General features: G+C 42.4%; 1 protein-coding gene across 4 annotated transcripts in view; it reads right to left on the reverse strand.

Annotated features, from left to right (window-relative positions):
- The window catches only part of ANKRD17 (ankyrin repeat domain 17), a 70,252-nt gene extending 65,832 nt beyond the window's left edge, over positions 1–4,420 (reverse strand). For all 4 annotated transcript variants that reach the window (XM_063415333.1, XM_063415332.1, XM_063415330.1 and 1 more), the window contains exon 1: positions 3,774–4,420. In XM_063415333.1, coding sequence (XP_063271403.1) covers positions 3,774–4,145 — 372 coding nt within the window. In that variant the 5' untranslated portion in view covers positions 4,146–4,420. The remainder of the gene's footprint in view (positions 1–3,773) is intronic.
- Between the last annotated feature and the right edge of the window lie 15,245 nt (positions 4,421–19,665).

Below are 19,665 nucleotides of genomic sequence, written 5' to 3' on the forward strand. Positions count from 1 at the left end.
AATATTTAAGCTCTTCAAGTATTTCCCAGTTTAAATATTACAGCCATGTGCCTGTGATGCTCTTGAAACCACACCAGGACGCCTAAGTTTTCAGATTAACTTTGCCTTAAATCTGAATCCAAGGAATTCAGAGCAGTTTCTGTGTGAAGAAATTTTAGAGGACTGGTGGTGTTTTGTTGTTCTACTTACTTCATCTTACTAGCTCAGTTCAATTACTATTTCAATTGCAGCTGAAAAAACAAAAATGAACTTTTACTTACAGGAGGCCCAAGTGAACCAAGAATACTTAAAAAACAGCCAAAAGACCTCAAAAAGCATCCTTTGCATAGGGCAGCGCTTTCAGGTATAGTTAACTGAGGATTATATTCTGGAAGGCTAATTGGCACAGAATCCAGTAACAGAAAAGGTAAAAAATACCTACACAAATCCAAGACGGATCTACACCGTGGATCATCACAAGATTCATGGACAAAACATAATTTACAAACTCTTAAAATGGATATAAAGGGCAATTATAAATTTCACTGCCAGCAGCAAACATCATCCAAGTTCAAAGACTTGAAATAAACTTGCAAACAATTTTTATTACACAACTAAACCTTTCAGTATTAAATAAGAGAAGCCCTAATGCACTCTGGACACCAGGTTTCTAAGCAGCAACTTGCTACGAGGACCTGCTCATTTTTTACACTATTTCACTATGAACTGAAATGTTGAACAAAATTTGTAGGTACAAGAACACTTTGAAGGAACCTGCAAGCTGACCTCACCTCCTATGTAACTCCTACTGTCATTCTTCTCACACCTTAAGATTCCTCATCCTGTATATAGAAAAGTCGCCATTTTTTAACAACTGTATTTTAGGGAAAAGGCAATTTACCTTTTACAAACAATACCAGACCGCACTACCTAAAATCTTGGGAGTTTTGCAGTAACTTAAAAAAATCAGTCTTGGAGGTTGCCATGAACAGTGTCGCAGGAGCTCATTACGTTGTTGGTATAAAATTTTTATTAAACTTCTCCCAAATCTCTCCACAGTGCCTGTGTTTCTACTCTGAGATCTGATGGCATTTAGACATAGAGATGAAAACAGCAGATTATAATTCTTTATTCCATTCCATCAGCTCAGCAACAGCTAAGCCAAACAGTGTCTTTCTGCTCCTGGGGTTTCTGTGACTCAGGATGCACCAGATTTCCCTTTAGAACTCATTGGACTTGTTGCTACTGTACTCCTGATTTTTAGAAGCAGTCTCATTAGCAGTCAAATCTAGAAGCACTTTGCTTCAGAGATTAGAGAAGTCTTAATGTATTAACCATGGGAAGGGCAAAAAATAGCCTAAGACTAACTGTCTTAAGTTTACAGAGATAATGAAGGGAATGGTTGGGAGGGAACACCAGCTTCTGTAGCATTCCCACAGTAGTTTGCATTTACAGCAAAACCAGCACTTACATTTCTTTGTGTTTTTCACTTTATGTGCCCTCCAGACTGCCCATGGTCAGAAGACCATAATCCAACTGCAGAACTGGGCACAACTCAAGAAAATGGGAAATAAAAAAAAAATTAACCCCCAAACAACTAAAAAGCCCTTCATTTCTACAGTGGGATTTTTTTTTTAACTTCTAAAAGCCAAACCTAACCATCAGATTCCTTTTAGACAAGGAAACCTCCCTTTCACTGAGAACACTCAAAACACATTTCCTCCCCAGGAGCTGCTGGGAACAACGTTCAAGTTGGATGCTCTGCTCCAATAATCAGGCCATCCTCATGTTCACTTGCAAAAACAGTAACTTCAGCCGTGCATATTCTCCACAAGCTGCATCGTTTTATCCTGAAGTCACTAGGAGAAAGACTAGAACAGATTTTTGCAAGCAACCTGCATGATCAAGAACAATTATCAATTAAATATGCGGCATATATTTTGTTGTGAATCCTGAATTTCATCATTTCAGTACTATTCACTTGCTTACTTAGCCCTGCTTAATATTTAATCCCAGACCACCCAGCCTGGGAAAGCCTTCACTTTGTATAAGATGAAACTACCAGGGAAGCTTCTAGATGCCCAAACTGCCTTCACAAACTGCCTGTATCAGCATCTATGGCACGTGTTGCTCTGTCAAGAAAAAAAAGTGAAGTATTTTGCTGCCTTATGATATTTAATGATCACCGGCATTTTTTCCTCTCTGCAGGTCTCAAAGAATGTGAAATAGGTGCCTATGCCTCTGAAGGCAGAGCAGGCAGGCAAAGGCTCACCTCATCCACTACCTGTACTCCTCAGGTGTCTCTGCCTTTCTCATCCTGCTGCACACATGATTCCACATGAAAGATCCCAGAATAAGGAGCCATTGGGAAGAAGGGCTGTGGATAAAACCTGCCTGTGAGCTCAGCAGTAGGTCTCGCTTGACACAAATTCTGTTGAATGTTTCCATCAAACACAACTGATCCCAGGGCTTATCAACCGATAGATACATTGAAGTCTCTCCAAGGCTCCATCGTTCACCACATACCAGGGCAACAAATCCCAAAGCCTTTGCTCATAAGAGTTCTCCAAGCACCTGTAGGACTGCTGGACAACATAGCTCAGCAGCAACCCAGTTATCCTACAAGTCCTACACCATAAAAGCATCTACCTACAAAATAATACTGACTTTCCTAAAGTAAACAACCACAGAAACAAGCTTACCACCTTGTTCGAGACATGTTCACTGCGTGCAATTTATCTCAAACACCTGGATAAAATGCTTTTTATTTCAGCTTCAGCAGGAATAAAATGCAGAGCGCTGCTTAATCGTGGAAAAACCTATCACCATCCTAGCCCAGCCCTTCCTTGAACCTATCAGACTCTTCCTTCCTGCCCAATTTCTAACAGAACTGTAGATATACCACTTGAAAGCCAAACCACTTAGAAATCAAGTCCAAAGAAGAGCTAAAAAACTTCAAGTAGACTTTTTTGCAGACACTACTCAAAAAAAAAAACCACAAAGCAGAAGTGAATGTTCAGCTGGGGAGGTTATAGAATTAAAACCATTCAGCAAAGCAACCCTATGTGACTACATATGCAAATAAGGGGCTCTCAGCATTACCAGCCTTTTCCAAAGATACCTACTTGAAAATCCTAACACCAGACAAAATCGAGTAATTAATGCTTTCCTGGGCTTGTTTCTGCATTGCACGGAATCAGGGTGGCTTTCAGGTTCGGAGAAAACATCACTCAACAGTTAACACCCTGGGCTCTCTAGAAGCCTTCTCCCGGCTGCACCTTCACCTGCTTTACCTGCTCATTCTCTCCAAGACGACCTATTCCCACCACTGGGCGCGCCAACACCTTTCCAGCCACGCAGCCAGGGCTCCGGCCTATCTCCGGAGCCTCATCCCGGGCTTGCCAGGAGCATTCCCACCGGCTCCCACACCCATCGCGATATAGCATATGGCACATAGCACAGCGGCAGAGAGCACCTGCAGCAGCTCTGGGCTTTTCCCTTCGGGATAAAGCCACACCACGGAAGAAGGCGGCCGTTGGCTGCGACTCCAGGGAGCCTCCGACCCCTGGGGAAAACCGGGGGGCCCTGGCCCCGCATCCCGGCGAGCAGAGGGGACCGGCGGCTGCTCCCCGAGGCGGGGGTGAATTGAGGCCGGGATTGGCCGTGCCCCGCCACGAGGTGCTGCCCCTTCCCGGCTCTGCCGCAGGGCCCGAGGGCGGGGGGGAGCCGGGAGCGAGCTGGAATTATGAAACCGGATCAGCAGGGAAACCCCCGGGGCCTCCCCCGCGCCGTACCTCGGAGACCTCCTCTTCTTCCTCCTCCTCCTCCTCCTCGTCGTCTTCCTCCTCCTCCTCCTCTTCCTCGTCGTCGCTGCCGTTGTTGCTGCTCTCGCTGCCGCCGCCGCCGCTTTCGCTGCTGCTGGCCGGCCGGGCCGCCCGCCCGCCGCGCTTCGCCTTGCCCGGCACCGCCTTCTTCTTCAGCAGGAGGTCGCACACCCGCACCAGCCCGGCCGCCCCAGGCCCGCACGGCGATGGGGGCGCGGCGGGGCCGCTCGGCCCCTCCGGGGGACCGGGCCCTGCTGTGGCGCTGCCGGCCTCGCCGCCGCCGCCCTCACCGCCTCCCTCCTCCGCCGTCACCGCTACCGCCGCGCCGACCGCCTTCTCCATGGCCAGAGAGGAAGGAAAAGGAGGAGAAGAAGGAGGAGGAGGAGGAAAAAGAGGAGGAGGCGCCCGCGGCCGCCGCTGCCTCGGTCACCTCTAGCGCCGGCGCCGCCGCGCCAAGTCTCGCGATACTTCCTGTGGCCGCCGCTCGCGCCGCTCTCTCCCCTCGCGCGGCGCGCGCTCTCGCTCTCCCCTCACGCCGCCCGCTCCCCCTCCCCTCGCGTCCCTTCCCCGTTCCCGGCAACGAGATCGCGGCGGCGGCGGCGGCGAGACACCCTTCCCCCGCCTCTTTCCCTTCCTTCCGCCCGCGCCGCCGCCTCGGTCACCGCCCCGGCGCCGGAACCGCCGCTTGCGTCATCACCCTCAGCCTTCAGCCCGCTCCGCCTCGGTAAGGGCAACGGGCAGGTCGGCCTGGCCTCCGCCGGGAACGTCCTCCCCGAGCCCACCGTGGGCACAGAGGGGCCCGGCGGGCTCCCGCGGAATGTGGGGGCAGCGCTGCCCCCAGAGCGTGAGCGAGCGCGCCTAGGGCGGGAAACCCCCGTGAGGGAAGGCCCGTGTTGAAACCCCACAGCACTCAGAATTCCAATTAAGTGACAGTGTCTCATACAGTGCGGACAATACGCATTAAAAAGCAATCTCCAAATGCCTTTTATAATAAAAATTGGTGGGGCGTCGCTAAAAGGGTCAGAAAATAAATTGGTAGATTATAACTGAAAGTGGTGGTCACTGAAACCGCAGAGCACAGAATTCCAGTTAAAAGCGATGTCCAAGGAACAACTGGACATGGCCGTCAGTGCTCTGGTCAAGTTGACAAGGTGATCTGTCAAAGTCCGTGGTCTTTGTTATAGATGACCGGGGATAATTCATGGTTTTTTTATTATATGTTGTTGACAATATAGGTATAAGATACAGCTAACTTATAAGCAAGAGTTTTGCCCTGAAACGAGCAAGCCCAGGCTTGTAAAAGTTGCTTTTCACTTCTAAGCAAGGGTTTTGCCCTGGAAAAGTAACTTGTAAAGTTACTTTTCAGAAAGGACAAAGGTGTAGCTGGGTGGAGGGATGACACTAATCACCGCCATTAAGGAAGGAGCCACCTCTTTGTCTGGCGACAAGGACTGCTGAGGGTTCAGTCATTGGATGCTTATACGAACCTCAGACACCACATCGGAGGAAGACACATCGCCCAGACAACGTATCGAAGGAATATATAAGGGGACTTGAAGCGGGCGGGACTTTGTGAACGGAGGGGGGTCACACTGAGACTGTGACAGGTGTTCACCCATTGCTGATCCCGGGTCTATCAGCATTGTCCTTTTTGATTGCTGGTATGTTTAAAATTTTATTCTATATTTTCTTAAATTAATAAAAATTATTTTATTAATTTGAAAATTGGCTGGCGTTTATAACAAACAGTAACCTCCAAATCCCCATTTTACAATTTTCTTACAATTTCACTAAAAATGGCAAACATTAATGCCCATGTCAATTCGACCATATTTCTTTAATGAAACCCTTTGAATATGTCATGGAATATCATGCCCTGATTCAGCCCTCAGGCCCCCTACCCCAGATTTTCATCCCCAAAGTGTACTTGGGATATTATTACTGTTGCCTCCATTAGGGCAGACCAAGTCCTGCAGTAACCAAAGTTAAATGTACATTAAATATAAGTATAAATCTAAGTTAAATATGTTAAATATTTAAATTCTGAGTTCTTTATTGGAGAAATGGTTTTTTCCCATTTTACTTTTTAGACCAATTGAAAACAAAAATGATTTTAACCACAGAAACACAAGTGTAAAGATCAGTAATGGCTCTATGCACTGGTACACTATGGATGTTTTGGAACTGGTGTTTCAAACAAACAATGCCTGTTCCAGTTACATTTTACAGAAATGAAGAGAGATTGTTGTTATTTGACTTCTTAGGTGTTGTTTCTCTTATTTGATGTTGGAGAGCACCGGTCAGGTCTGCAGCTCCTGACATCAAACGTAACTTTTTAAATAAGTCCTCAACTGGCACTCATCAGGGAGTCTGCACAGTTCCCCCCAAATCTTCATGTTGCTGAAATCCCACTAAAATATCCTGATACATGCCTCTGTATGTTCTTAATAAAAGGACTGCCTTGGCTGTAAAAGCTCCACTGTTAAATTACATTATTTTCAAGTCAGCTGGAAATAACTGACACAGACTCTTAACCTTCTAATTCAGAAGATTAACCTCTAATCTTCAGATACAAGGTCTAAACTGAACAGTACCTTTATAAATATGTCTGCAGATGATAGTTTGATGTGAACCAGGAGGAATAATACAGGGGGCTGTATACTCTAGCCACCTACCTCCTGGTGTGACTGCGCAGAAATCTCAAACCACACCAGCATGAAATGTTTGATGGCAGATCAGGGACAATAATACTTTTGTACTCTTGTAAATTTTTTTATTAAAATTAATGCAAATGCATTGATTTTGACTGGTTTCTATCAGATTAAACATTTGTTATTTGTTCCAATTATATATAACATGTATGTTACTTAACAGTTATGTTTGTTGTCATCACAAGAGGCAGAAAAGGGAACTGTAAGTGAATATAGGGAATCTCAGCCCTATAACCTGTGATTTGTGGTATGTGACAAGGATGTCACTTTTCCAATGGATAAGCCTGGAAAAGTGACCTGATGGTCATCATTTGATCCAAGAAGTGACAATCTTTAAACAAAACACATCTGAGATTGCTCTGGGTGTACAAGCAGCCAGACAGGTCATCCAAATGCACCACATTCACCCACCTGGGTCTGGGAAGGGCGGTTGCAGAGCTGGATTTTATCGTTTGAGATGTCAGCTGCCCTCTCTCTGTCCCTTCCCAGGATGGTGTATGGGAATGGTCTGGAACAGTTCTGCTGTAGAGCTTGGGCTGTGGTTACTCTCACTGCATTGTATCACACATCTGCCTCTGATACTGGGTGCACTTGCACCGTATTCCGAGTTCAGGTTGTTAGACTTGGAAAGAGTCCAGTTTTTTGCTAATGAAAGCAGCCATAGTATTTTATCTCTCTGTGTTGTACTCCCAAGCCCGGGATCAGATGGAGCAGCTACCAGCACCACTTGTGTTGGCACAGGCAGAGTGGCCTGTCGGAGACTGTTTGTTCCGTTTCTTTTATGGTGGTGACCTCTGTTCTGATCAAAGAGTGGCGCCTCCTCATTCTGCACTGCAGAGAAAGTCCTTTTCCTCCATTTCATTGCACTCAGTTTATCCCTGCTCTCCCTGCCACCCTAGCTTTTGTTCTAGAGCCCTTCCAGGGGAAGAAGGGCAATGGACCTGGGGAAGGGCCTAGAGCATAAATCATGAGCAGTGGCTGAGTGGAGGGGTCAGCCTGGAGAAAAGGAGGCTCAGGAAACATTCTCGCTCTCTAGAGCTCCCTCTAGACAGGAGGGTGCAGCCAAGTAGAGGTCGGGCTCTGCTCCCAATTAACAAGCAATAGAACAAGAAGAAACAAGCCTCAAGTTGCGCTAGGGGAGGTTCAGGTTGGAAATGAGAAAGAATTTCTTCACAGAAAGGGTTGTCAAGCTTTGGGACTGCTCAGGGATGTGGTGGAGTTGCCACCGCTGGAGGCAACTCTCTGTTCAAGAGACAGCTGGACAGAACACTCAGTGCTCTGGTCTGGTTGACAAGTTGCAGATTGGTTACAGGTTGGATTCGATGGTCTTGGAGGTCTTTTCCAGCTGAAATGACTCTGAGATCCTGTGAGTTCAACAGCAATCAGAGCACTTGAGTTCTTTAGAGAAACTCAGTTTTAGAACCATGGAGCTTAAAAGATTTGATTTTGTTGTGGGCAAAAGCTGCTAACACAAGTCTGCTCCTAATCTTGGGATGGTTTGAATGTCTTAGGAAGGTGTGACACTTCTCCAGCACTTTATACTTTAGAAACCCAAACTAAAACATTCTTGTAAATACTATGATAATCATCAAGACATAATGAAGGTGTAAACAATCAAGGTTCTTTTTTTAATTAGGGTTTTTTTTTTGTGTTCCAGTTTCCACAAGGGTGTATGACCCATAGCTGAATTTCTTGTTCACTGGGCTCTTAGGGAATGGATTGCATATCACTGAAAAGTCAGTGTAGGCTCTAATTAGGGAAGTAATACATAAAAAACACATTTCCTTCCCTTGGTGACTCTGTGAAGTTGGTTAACTTTGGACACTTGGGTTTATTGCTAAAATAAAGCTGCAGGAAATCATGGAATCACAGAATCACAGAATGGTTTGGGTTGGAAGGAATGTTGAAGATCACCCAGTTCCAGCCCCCTGCCATGGGCAAAGATACCTTTCACTAGCCCAGGTTCCTCCAAGCCCTCTCCAACCTGGCCTTGGACACTTCCAGGCATGGGGCAGCCACAGTTTCTCTGGGCAATCTGTGCCAGGGCTTCACCATCCTCTTAAATCTTGAGAAAAATTATAATCCTTTGTTATCTCTTTCATCTGTGACTTCTGCCTCTGTATTTATTCACTTTCCTCCAGGTTATTGATCATGGCACTGAGCACTCCATAGGAGTAGTGGGGAAGCTTGGGGTCTGGATTCAGTGAATACTTTCAGGAACTGTCTCCTGTGTGCCAGATTCCTTAAAAAGTTCTACAAGACAAACAATGTGTTGAAACCTCTGCTATGGTATAATTATCCTCATGGATCTGCTTTCAGTTTCATTTATAGCTGCTGGAAGCAGTGTCACTGTCAAGGTCAGGAAGCAGGGAGTGAGGGAGCATGAGTTTTGTTTGCAATTAACACAGGGACTGAAAAAAGCTTCTAACTTCTTGAATTTTTAACCCGAACTCAGGAGTGCTACAAATTCCACAAGGCTACCAAGCTGATCATCCGAATAAACTTTAAAATTAATCCAAACCCCAAATTCTCACTGGTGAATGCTTTGGTTGTCTTTGATATGTACAGTTTTGCCATTGTTGCAGCTTTTATATGTGCTGGAATGTTTTTATTTGTGTCATTCAGGGAACTGTGAGCCCCAGATTGTATTTGTGTTTCAACACACATACCAAAGGGACTGGCTCATGGGACCTCCTTGGTGCACAGCATGGAAGATCCATCTGAAATGGGAGGCAAGATAAACTAAAATTAGACCACCACAACTTATTTTAAACAGAAGTAATAGAATTGAAGTTGTTCAGCAAGTATGTAATGACTGCTGTCCAAGGCAAAGGGAGAAAGAAGGGAAAGAACACAAATGGTTGTACATTCAGAGAAGTGCAGTTTTCTGTGATACACTTTCTGTGATACATTTTTAGCCTTGTCTAAACCACTCAGTTTTAATCCCAGGAAACTGCACATGGAAAAGAATGATTTAAAACATATTTTATGTAGCCATAGCATTTGCTTTAACTTACATTTTTAAACTATCTCTATTTCTTCAATACAGCAAGTTTCCTGTGGGTATCTCAAGTGGTGTGGCCTTGTGATCAAAGAAAATAAAGACAATCCAGACAGATCAAGAATTTAAGAGGAGCAGCACTAGCCCAGGAGAAGTGCAGAGTTACAGCAGAAGGTAAATTTACATAACTGTTAACACTCAAACCCTTCCAGTCTGAAAACCCCTATGGTATCAACATCTGCCTGTCTGGTGCAGTAAGTCAGGAAATTTTGCCCTTGGCTGTCATTATCCATGGTCAATGTCATTAAAAATACACATACATATCCCACTCAAGTGTCTTGCAAATCATTTGTGTTCCATCTCAGATACTGATGTTGCATTTTCTATCAGTTGTTCTTAAAACATCATGCCAGCTTTGACCACTTCCTCACATGGAGAACTGTGAGAGGAAAAACAAGTCCAGAAGGCAAAACCTTTTAACAATTGATTCAACGAAGAAATCTGCAAATGCTCAGTTAAAAAAAACAAAACATTTGTTCTGTATTTAGTACTTTGAGAGTCTTAGTTAAGAAATTGCTTAAGCACTTGAAATTCTAAAATGCATTAGTACTCTGTGAGCCTTACATTTTAACATGGATAAATGATTCCAAAGGTGTGTTTAGGTGCTCCTAATTTGCTTGATAAGCTTTCAAAATTATTATCATTTGTGAGTACAAAACTGAAAAACACTATGGCAAATAGAGGCAAATGGCATCTAGACAAGATTTTGGATTCCTTCTCATTCTCTTCAAGTGTGGTCAAGGGTAAAAAAAAAGACAAGGCAAATCATAAGATAAAGTGATTTTTTTGGCATGTATTTCATGTATAATGGATCTGTAATCCAAAATTGTAAATGAGACCTCTCAAGCCAAAGCCTATATTTGAATATTAAAGTTTACATATCAAATTAATGTTTTGCTGGTGGTTGGGCTTTTTTGTTTTTGTTTTTAATTACTGACATTTAAGGCAGCATCAGCTGTGGGCTGCACAGGAATCAGCTAGAAGGTTAAACATTTCTTACACTTTGTGTTTCGCCTGGGTTCAGCCAATCCATAATGATAGTTTCTATAGTAACCACTTTTTAAGTAAACAATTGATTAGTTCTGAAATAAGTCCTTGAAAAGACTTCTCCTGGAGCAGCTTGGATGATCTAAATGCAAGCAGCCTTCTGCTGGCATGCAGAACAACAAGGCTCAGGCTGTTTTTTCTATTCTCATATAGAGTGTGCCTTGAAAATATTTATCCTCCCAGGATAGTTTTATCTCTGGATAAGGAAGGGAGTGGGAATCTCTATATAAAAGTCGGTAAGACCTTGGATTCAGTGAAGGCAGTGTAATAAATGCCTTTGATATCTCAGAAAGGCACTTAAAGTGGAAGAAGAACATTTTTACAGAGTTCAAATTAGAACTAGAAAAACTGTCTACAGGTTTTTAATGGTCTAAAATTCCCTAACCCCAAGATCCCATGAAGCTTCTGTTTTCAAACAGAACCTGCTCTCACTTGTTCACTGTGTGCAAATTCATTTATTTGCTACATATTTTGGGTTCCTGCTCTGTTTTGGGGTCCCTTGGAACAGGTTTTTTTTAAAAACAGAGAGCTCAATTTCAGTTTCTGTTATTTCAGTTGGACTCAGTAGGTGGAGCTAAAAGCCAGCAACACACCTGCAGCTGAAACTAGTCTGAATTTAATTCTTTCCAATGCTTTTAAAATGAATTTTTACTAAAGAATTTGATTCTTAAATGTGTATGTCCTGAATTTTTTTTAATTCAACAGTAAATATGAAGCGATTTTTTTGTGTGTAATTTATTTCCAGCAGGCTAAACAAGCATTTCTGTCCATGTGTGGCAGTTACAATGCCATTGACTTTATTGCTAGCTAGTTACAAAGTTAGGAGCTGCCTTGAATAGCTTTGTGTTCCTGAATTAGTGACCTTTTCAATAAGGAGAAAAAGTGATGGTGGGGTGAGTTTTCTTTTTGTCACTTGTCGTTTTCTTCTTTATGACACTGAGTTCATTTATATTTTTTAAATGAGAAAATATCTCAAATGTCAAACTTATAACTGTCTGGTGAGTGAGCCTATGCGTGTCTTGAAAGGTAAATCTGGATCTTTTATTCTCATTCATGAATTTTGATGCACAGCCTCAGCTCAGTTTTCTCAAGTGTGTAATTTTCAATTATAGACAATATATTAATTTCCAATACTTAACATTGTATTCCAGAACTCAGTTTAAATACAAATTCTCAAGCTTACCTGCAGACATCACTACAGTAGTGATGTTCACCCACATTCTTAAATGTTTCTTAATTTCAGTGAGTTTTAAACTTGGATTCAGCAAAGCACTTTACATGTAACATTAATGTCCCTAATTCCAAATCCCGCGCATCACTTTGTTAGATAGGTGACTGTTACGAGCCAGAAAAGCTCTCCAGAATTTTTGGAGTGCTTTTCAGCATTACCTCATATCTTAAGAAACTTTTCACATTCTATATTTCTGATGTTTTTCTTTAATTGAAAAAGACTTGCGTAAGGACAATGCAAACATTCTTCAAGGAAAGTGCCTTCATAAGCATTACACAAATAATTTGCAATAAGAGCACCAAATAAATCACACATCATCACTCATCAACAAGCCGAGTTTTCTCTCCATTATTAATCCAACCCCTGTGAGGGCTGATGTCTTTTTTAGGCACATCATTGTGGCAATTTGCTACAATTGTCACTTTCTTTGCCCACAGGAACATTAAATTTTTCTCAGTTTTAAGGTCCACGGCCTCTGTGCAAATAGTTTTGTTAACAGTAGGTGGCAGATTTCTCCCACCTGAGAGCTTGGAAAATGCTTCATCGGGCTAGTTCTTATGGAATGCTGATACCTGTTTATTCAGGACATACCGTAGCTTTCCCCATCAAAGCTCTCTTTTAGGAAAAGACAAGGCTTGAACATCAGTTTTAGAGTAATCTCGGTATTACCTGAGCTAAACCTTCTTTATTGCAGGTACATTTCTTTCCTCTTCCACTAACCAATCTAAAAACATTTCTGTGATTTGTGTGACATAACTTCCTTAAAATATTGTAGGGAGGGTTGAAAGTCTGCATGGAAAGATCCAAAATACAATCTCCCTTTTATTTATTGAGCTCGCTTTCCAGCAAAGTCAGGCAAGTTTTGTTACTGACTTCAACGTGACCAGAATTAGGCCAATGCTGAATATATTTCAAAATCCTGCATAGAGGACCTGGTAACCTTAGTGAGTTGCCAAAAAGCTCCTTAAGCAATATCAGTGCCCAAGAGACACGAGTCTGTGTCTCTGCTTTGTCTGGCTTTAAATCAGTCCTTTCTCAGCCTAAAGTAAATTGTATACTAAATGCAGGAAGGGAAAACTTGATTTTCCTTTCAGAAGTGAAGCAGGTAGGTTGCCTAGCTGATAGAAAGGATCAAATAAAATAATCTCGCTTTTCTTTGAAAACTAACTAACTAAATAATACACAGAAGTTCCTTCGGTTCCTTCCCTTCTAGGAACAGAAGTTCCTAGTCTCAGTTTCAAGTCCTCCACACAATAATTTTTAATTCCAATGTTATGTTGTTCTGGATTGAATTTTATGACCAGCTTGAGTGTGAAGTTTTCTTCTTGTGGGTGGACAGGTGAAATAACCTAAGCCCATGTCAGTGGAGTTTCTGTTTTGTGATAGTGTGTCAGAGTCTAGAACATTCCTCTGGCTGCCCTGGAGGGTTTGGAGACCGGACAGGGGGGCCTGGGACCTGTACAAGGGGCTCAGCCAGCCTCACACAGAGCCCAGGAGGACACTGCCTCTGATCCCTGGCCATGGGAGTGAATGCCCGCATTGTATGAAGAATCACAAGCTGAGAAAATTCAAAATAAGTAGTAGTTAGTTTATCATAGAATGTAAATGTAGAATCTAGGATTTTTAGTATATGGGTTTGAAGAGGCAAGATGGAGGAGTTGGGGAGTGGTCCTGTCCTCCTTGTTCTTGTTCTCATCCCCCATTTTCTGCTGAGTTGTATCACAAGGATTGGTTTAGAGTAGAAAAGACATGTTAACATAGGTAGTAAATATTGGTAGGATTTTGTAAATAAAAAGTACATTGTGGACAGTGGTTGGACCAGGGAAATGGTACAAAAGGTCTGGGACCCTCTGATCCGGTCATTCTGCCGCGTGTCCTGCTCTGCTGGGGTTGCCCTGCAGAGCTGGGAAAGAACTGAGAGATAATGAAAGAATAAAGAACCTTGGAAACACAGACTGGCAGACTCAGTTTGTCTTCTCTGGCTCTGGTGCAGGACCTTTCGGGCAAAAAAAGCTCGAAAACCCTATATACCTCGGGGAACAGCAACCTCGAGGAGAATCTCAGGGTAAAGCAACCCTGAGAACAGTGGGATTGTGGGAATGGCATGGAACACTACAGCCATGAGTCTCTGATGGCACGCATCCCAGGGTCCTGGGGGAACTGGCTCATGTGGTCTCCAAGCCACGCGCCATCATCTTGGAACAGTCACAGGCACCAGAAGTCCCCAGTGACTGGGAAAAGGGAAACTTTTTATAAGAGGGGTAGAAAGGAAGACCAATGGAACTACAGACTAAGGTGAGCCTTACGTCTGTGCCAGGGAAGACCTCGGAGCAGATCTTAATGGAAGCAATGTTGGGACACATGCAAGACAGAGAAGTGATCCAGGACACCCATCACAGCTTCACTAAGGGCACAATGTGCCTGGCCAGACTGATCCCTTTATGATCATCAAATCTAACCAATAACCCAGCACTGGCGAGTGCACCAATAAAGCATGTAAATTAACTGAACCTAAAATGTTTCACTGGAAACATCAGAGTACTGATAAACTTCCATAAAATCCACAGTTATATTTCCATATTGGCTCTGACAAACGTGCAGGGAGGGCAGCCTCTGTACTTGAGTGATTTCTGTCAAGTGATGCAAGAACATTGTATTCTGAGATGTCAAAGGATCCACTCCAAAATTCCTACTTGCTGACAGCAAAGAGGCTGCAGTGCCCAACAGTGCAGCAGGACCTCAGAAACCATGAGACTTGTGTTCATGTCAGGCTCTCAGCATTTTCAGGCTTCCTGGGCTCACCACAAAGAGCGTCCTCAGTCTTGACTTAGCACTAGGCTGTCCTCTCTGCCAGTTGGAACTGGGATAAATTGGGTTCAACACATAATTTGCCCAGCTTCCAATTTCCCAGTCCAGGGAGCCAGGAATCTGTCTAAAATCTTCACTGATTTTAAGGGAAGCCTTAAGCCTCTTTGTGCAGGGAACAGCTCCAGTGCCTAGACACCCACTCTGTGTTTCTAGCACTCAGAGTCAAGGAGGAAAGTCAGAAACCCAAGTTCACACTCAACTGAAGGTGCCAGATAAGGGCACTGCTACATTAATTGTTATAACTGAATTTCCTGAGTTATTGCTGAGACCTGCAGATAGGCTGTGGACATGCCTGACTGGCAATACTGAAGCACTGTTGGTACAAGCAGAAAAGGCCTTTGGGCAGAAAGCAAATGTCAAGGACTGTCAGCATGGGGTTGGAGGGCACCACAGAGGAATGGCCTTGCGAGTGTAGCCTCTGTTTAATTGATCCAAAAGACAACACCAAAAGCTTCATGTGCAAAGAGTTTGTTAATATTTCTTTGCATGACTTAAGAAGGATTCTCAGTTTAGTGTTCAAATTTAAAAAAAACCAAACCAAACATCACAGCTATTCGGGCTTTGCATAGCCACAGATCTGCCTGTTAGATCTCTAGTTCCTCTGATATATGGACCAATCTTTTGATGACTTATTTAAGAGAACCACAAGAACCATACAGATCTTTGCTAAGGTAAATCGCAGTTTCTGGTCTCTGGTGAAATTTTTCTGATTCTGGGAATATACTGAGGAACCTTTCTTCTAAAATCATGTCTTCCTGAAAGCCCTCAAATTCAGAAAGATTGAATTTCAAACCCCAATTATTCATTCCTTCGTAAATCAGAGTTTTTAAGCACTACTCTAGACAAATAAATCAAGCAACATTTCTTCAGGTTTGTATTTTTAGTCACTTCCTTAACTCTGGGAATCCCAGGTTTCCAGTATTACATGTCATAGTGTAACAAATCCAGGTAAAGGAGAACATGGGAAGGAAAACAGCAACTTGAAGAAAGACAAGGTTTTGTTGCTGCAGCTGAAAATCCAGTTCTCTTCTAAGAGATCATTACATCCTGGTAATATCATTGGGAATCTGATTCACATTGAAGGAAGTACTGAACCTGGAACTACAAGCCAGAGCTCACCTAATAAATGTGGTCTGGTTGAATGCTGCTTGAAAAACAATTGATTTTTACAACAGAAAATACAGGTACTTGGATTGACTAACTGAGCTTTGCTTCACACGCTAAGGTAGAAATGTGGAAATATTTCACTGTGCCTTTGGATTTCACTTGTGGGCACAAGATGCTTCACGTTTCATTCGTGGCGCCTCAGAATTTGTAACTGCAGCATAATATACAGAAGTGGATTATCTTTTCACATCAGCAAGCAAATGTCATTGCCAAATTTTGAAATGTCTTGTCCCGCCTGCTCTAGTAACAAGGACCTGAAAATGGCTCTGCAATCTTTTCTTCTCCTGCTGAGGCACCACCTGAGGCCCTGACTCTCAGCTAAAGAAATTCCAAAGACAGTAGGGGATATTTGAGGTGCAAAATGCTATTCTTGCTTCAGGACTTCATTTAAAATTACTACATTTTCATTTTTCAAAGTTGTGAGGGCTTCACCTTAAGAAATTGTTCACTCAGGAATAGAGGAAAGGCTGAGAAAATAATCAGTCCCTTTATCTCCTTAACACTTGAACATTTACAAGCTGTTTTAAACAGAAGAACTAGGATCTTCCCAAGAAATAAACCAACAAAAAACCCCCAAGGCCCTAACAGAAAAAACAGCACAAGAGAACAATTATAGCAGTAACACAGATTCTGTTTCTATGGAGATGGACATGAAAGAGAAAATATTTATCAGCTTGGCAGTTTTTAGGCCAGACTGGGAAAACCATAAGTTTACAATGAAACTAAATGAAACACAAGGCAAGTGTCAGCACTGCCAGGTGATGCAGTAATATTGGGGGAGGCAGCTGCAGAACAGCAGAAATTTTCCACAAGTCCTACAGCACTCCAGATATACAGGATTTTTTTCAACTCCTAAAGTGTTTCCAGTTGAGAGCAAACTCAGTGGCTCCCAGAATCATTAGTTCATTTTACACATGCTTTGTTTCTGATTTTAGCAAATACACGTGCTTACACTTACAAAAAATGTTTGTAGCCATATTTTTTATAAAAATTATGGATCAATGGCCTAAAGAAATTCTAAATAAAAAGACGCACCAAACATTTCCTGCTGTTCCTCAAAAGTTTTCAATATTTCTTTGATTTTAGCTAAAGCTAAAGTACATCAAACTTAGGGAAGGAATATTAACAATCTCTTGCCAAACAAAAGATTTCAGCTTTGGCTCTTGACTGTACCACATTAAATGGCTCTTCTCTCCTGCCAAAGGCCATCAGGTAGCATAGCAGAGCAGCACAGAAATTGGAAACCGAGTGCCAAAATGTTTCTAGGGCACAAGTGAATGCACTGGATTCCAAAGGCCTCTGGGACTTATGTAAGAGGAAGAAGAAAGATCTCTACTGACAGTCCTATCATGAGCCAAACATCAATCACATCACCGCAATGATTTCAGGCCCAGAGACAATTATCAAAGGCATTAGAAGAAACACTAAAGAAAAAATCTTCCTGAATAGAGCAATGCTGCACCTCGGGTATTTCTTTCCCACATCTATTTTGTATTTAGATACAAAACGTAGATACACCCATACCAAGATGTAAAACTGATTTTTTTGAGGGACCGTAGAAATGGCTAATAGATTAAACCAATACTCAGCTATTTGGTGAATTACCTACTTGAACTGGCAGAGAACAAAGTCATATGGACACGGAAAATAGTGACAAGTTCTGAGAAGTCTCAGAATTGATAGCCTTAAAAAGCACTGAACGCTGTATATTTGGAATATTCAAGCAATTGAATGCTTAATAGGCAAAGCAAAGCTGTTCTTGTACCTGCTGCCAAAAAATGATGTTGGCAAATGGTAATTAATAAGGAAAACAGCTATATCACTACATTGTGGACTTGTGAGGCAAAGGGGTAGGGACAGCAGAAAGCCCTAAGGATCAAATGTACAGGATCAGCACGAATAGTCATTCTTGTAGATTCAAAAACCCTTATTTGAATGATCAAGAACTCACTAACACTGCAGGTGAGTGGCTGATGGCTGAAGATGAACAGTTGAGTATCAGAACTCATTGATGATATGCCCAGGAGATACACCTGACATGCAATGCTGTTAGCTATACCTGAGCAGGTATCTGCCTGTTCTGCTGCAGTGATCAAACCCCTTCTGTCTTTATGTTTGCTTGTTTTATATCGGTGAGTCCATCTCTGTTCAAACAAAAGCCACATATGTGAGATGTTTGACTTGTTCTGAACAGGAGCCAAATATCAGTCAGAAGAATGGCAAACATCATGCACCAGAGCAGGAGAAAAAAGTAATGCCTGATACCTGTCCATGTGTCCAGACCTACAGACATCTAGAGCTACAGACATTTATTTAGAAATATACTGATCATTACAGTTATTAAAAACAGCTACTCACTGTGGCTACTAGCAAAGGAATGTCTGTCTCTAGGTTTGGTGTGTCTCATGGTCCAGTTCCACAAATGGAACTGTATGTCTTCAAAAAAGGAAGAAACAACAGTAAATAAAATTGAGGGCCACAAAAGTAAAGGGTTTCTTGATGTTCTTTGGGTTTTGAGATATTACTTTGAAAAGTACCTACTTCCGAAAAGGGCTCTGACAGTTGTTCTTATGATACATCACCTTTGTTTCTCAAGAGCCTCATGCCATATTAGTACATCTCAGTCCACTTTATTTCTACTTTTCCACTTTGTACAGGCTGGTACGATGAAATATTTAAAATCCTTTTTATTTGCAGCCTTTTTATTTCCAGGTCAATTAATCTTAGAATTATTGACCTTTGGTTCCCCATTCCTGGAATAAAACTCGTTATCACCTGTAACTTTAGACATAAATGAGTGTGAAAATGGATCATCCTAAAATGCCATTGATAAATTCCTTTTTCTAAGGACAACTTGAGGACAACTTTGTTGGAGTAAATTCAATGCAGTATGAAAGCACTAAGCAACAGGAAACTCAGTAAAATATTTAATATAGTTAAACAAACATGAGCATTGGAGTTCAGCTCTCAGCAGTTATATGAACCATTGGCATGAAGTACAGGACAGACAACAGAAGATATCTAGAAATAAACATGGACCCTGTATTCCAAATTTACATATTAACTCCAGGGGACCGGTGTTCTTGCTAACACTGCACAATGCTGAAAGGGAAAATTCCAGAGAGGTTTCAAGATTCAACATGGTACTCGTGCTGAATTTCAGCTTTGCCCTCCCAGCCCTTAGCTGTAGTTTTCTGGAGACTTCTTTGCCTGAGAGCATCTCAAGAGCTGTTCTAAGAAATCATTCACCAATATCACAGTTTTTTACCACCTTATAGTTATTCAAAAAATACCTAAATGTGTGTTTCTGTCCCACTGAATGCTCTCTTTAAGATTTGAAAGGAGATGGGTCTTCTCTGACAGAGGGATATGGTCAGTAAAATAATTACAGACTGAATTAACAAGCTCTTTCCTCAGGTTTTGTTAGGCTAAAGCAGCACAGATCTGAAAGGTACAGATTGTTCATCAATTCCTATCACCCTCCAGAAATGCGGGATTTTGCTACAACCACCTGAAAACAGTCTCTATGTCTAGCATTATGACATTTCTAACACTACTCTTCTGCCAACCCGGCTTTCCTGCAGCATTCCTCATGTAAGAGTTATCCAAATAAGCTTTTAATTCCCAAAACAGAGCCTTGTTCATTTAAATCACTAACAGAATGCTTTTACCTACAAAAATGTCAGGAGCAGACAAAAATTTTTTGCAACAGCAGCAGCCTGTAGAAATTTCATTGTATCAAACTATTCTGTGAACTCATGTCAGTTTATATGGTTA

Source organism: Prinia subflava, chromosome 18, assembly GCF_021018805.1.
Source record: "Prinia subflava isolate CZ2003 ecotype Zambia chromosome 18, Cam_Psub_1.2, whole genome shotgun sequence".
Lineage (NCBI taxonomy): Eukaryota > Metazoa > Chordata > Aves > Passeriformes > Cisticolidae > Prinia > Prinia subflava.